This window comes from Lactuca saligna, chromosome 7 (genome assembly GCF_052625555.1).
Source record: "Lactuca saligna cultivar CGN05327 chromosome 7, ASM5262555v1, whole genome shotgun sequence".
Lineage (NCBI taxonomy): Eukaryota > Viridiplantae > Streptophyta > Magnoliopsida > Asterales > Asteraceae > Lactuca > Lactuca saligna.
The window spans coordinates 153,300,551-153,303,126 of NC_136423.1; the positions used below are offsets into that span (position 1 = coordinate 153,300,551).

General features: G+C 26.6%; 1 protein-coding gene across 1 annotated transcript; it reads right to left on the bottom strand.

Moving 5' to 3' along the window:
• Window positions 1-1,218: 1,218 nt before the first annotated feature.
• On the bottom strand, window positions 1,219-1,989 carry LOC145007356 (uncharacterized). Its single transcript, XM_078966308.1, has one exon. The coding sequence runs from the start codon at window positions 1,987-1,989 to the stop codon at window positions 1,219-1,221; it is 771 nt and encodes a 256-aa protein (XP_078822434.1).
• Between the last annotated feature and the right edge of the window lie 587 nt (window positions 1,990-2,576).

A 2,576-nucleotide genomic window follows, 5' to 3' on the forward strand; every position in this document is an offset into this window, starting at 1 on the left:
ACATAGGGTAACTGAAATTCGAAAACAAGTTTCAAGTTATATGACGGCTAATTGGACACCATATAACTCGAAAACGAACAAAATTTCTAAAAGTTAAAAATGAACTCGAAAACATTGACACATGTTTTTGAGTTATAGGAATTCTGATTAGCATTTTTCATTTGAAATAAAATGTAAAAAAAAACATTTAAAACTAAAAGAGTTGAACTTGAAGCCATTGACACTCGTTTTAAATTCCAATTAACGGATACAATAATCCTATTAAAATAAATATATTTATACATAATATGTGTTAATGGTATTCACATTTAACAAACTTTATATATATATATATATATATATATATATATATATATATATATATATATATATATATATATATATATATATATATATATAAAGTTTTACAAAAAGATAAAAAAAAATAATAAAAGATCAAAACACATTAAAAGTTATATTTAAAAAAAAAAAGAACTAGAAAAATTATTCAAAAAGAATATGTCGAAAAAATATAAACGAAAGAAAATAAAATGTAAGCGGCAAAATATATAAAAATTAAACAATTATATATATATATATATATATATATATATATATATATATATATATATATATATATATATATATATATATATATATACTAGGTTACAACCCGTGGAAACTACGAGTTAAAAGTTTTGAAAAAAAATTATATTATTAATAAGAGTTAAGTTTATTTAGCATTTGTTGTATTGATTATTTAAAATTTAAAATTAATATTAATATAACTTTGTAAAAAAGATTATAAATTTGAATACATGTTCAAGAGAAACACAATTAATCCATGTAAAGGTAAATATGAAGATAACTAAAATACATCATTCCATATGTGAATGCTTTATGAAGTGTGAGGGCAAATCATTATTTTTTTTATTTGAGTGAGCAATGAAGAAACACCATGTGACATGTATTAAAGCCTGAAAATAAAATATTGAAACAAATTAAATATTATGGATTACAATGTTATATAAAAAATAAAAAATAAAAAAAAATGTAAAAAAAAAAAAAAGAAGAAAAGAACACAATTGTTTGAATTTAAAAACTCCAAAGCATTTATAAATTTCTAAAAACTTCCTTATACACAACATTGGAAGTTTTGTTTGTAAGTCTACCATCCTTATCTAAAATTAACAATTTCAATCATTCTCTACTTTGAACTCTAGATAAGGCAACATACAACTATCCATGTGAAAAAACAGGATCTTTGAGATACAGATCAACATTTGATAACGACTGCCCATGACTTTTATTAATTGTCATTGCAAAACATACAGCCAATGGAAATTGTCTTCTTTGAAATTTGAAAGGAATTTTTTTTCCAGATGGACTTAAAGACATTCTTGGAATAAACGTTTGTTTTCCAATATTAGTTCTAGATATGATAATTGCCTGAATAACATGTTTGCCCAGAGCTTTCACTTGTAGTCTAGTGCCGTTACATAAGCCATTTTTCTGATCAATGTTTCTTAGTAACATAACTGGAACACCGACCTTTAAAATTAACTTGTGATTTGGCAAACCTGATACTTTAAGACCATTTAAAATATCTGGGGAGTATAAATTAGGATCAAACTGATCATGAACAAACACTAATTGGCAAAGACTATCTGAACTTAAATATTCTACTTCATCTCCGGGAAACAATGCTAACAAACGATCATTGATTTGTTGGACAACTTCATTTTTCGGAGCTAGTATAGCTCTTTCTTGAAAATAACTCGTAACGTTGATTTTTTCCAAGATTGAAGGATATACAAACTCAATTAATGAATCTATAGGATCATGTGGATCATTAATGAGAATATCATCCGGAACATCAATAATCACTTCACCATCGTTCGAACCACCAACTTTTCCTTCTCCTATATCCAAAAGCCAGTTTGCAAAATTATGTATTTTTCGAATATCAAATGGATCCCTTCCAACGGTTAAAACCCACAAATCAATCATCTAAAACCATTGATCTCAGTTAAACTAATTCCTGGCTTGTTCCCTATATCTCTGATCTTTTTATCTCCTTGTTAATTCCATCAGGGTGTAAAACCTTATGTGTAATTAAATGATTTTCTTACAACATCAGTTTGTGTGCAATATGTTTATGCTAGTTCCTGGAGCTATGAATGCATACATCTGCCAATTAGTTAGGTATCCACCTTTTGTAAAGCAACTCAATGAATGTATGACATGACTTATGAATGAGTTCAAGAGCATTGTACATGAGCAACTTAACAGCTAGCTGGAGGAGTTAGAGAAGGATTTCGTCAAATTATTCTGTATCAATCATGACTTGTGATTTTCACATTTCTTTCATTATTGTGGTTTTCATCATATTCTTTCAATCATTTTTCTATTGTCTTTTTCATTAGCACAACACCACATTATTATTAGGCCATGTGATGTTACTGCATGTATAATGGAAGATGCCAATCAAGTTAAACATATCATTTACCAATATACTTCAATTGATGAAGAGTCTATTCAATGATTATCACACGTATAGACATTAAAAACAGAAACTGATTGGAAAAAAACAACAC

Bases quoted from the DNA above. Each gene is read 5' to 3' on its own strand.
- LOC145007356 (XM_078966308.1), bottom strand. From the start codon at position 1,989: ATGATTGATTTGTGGGTTTTAACCGTTGGAAGGGATCCATTTGATATT.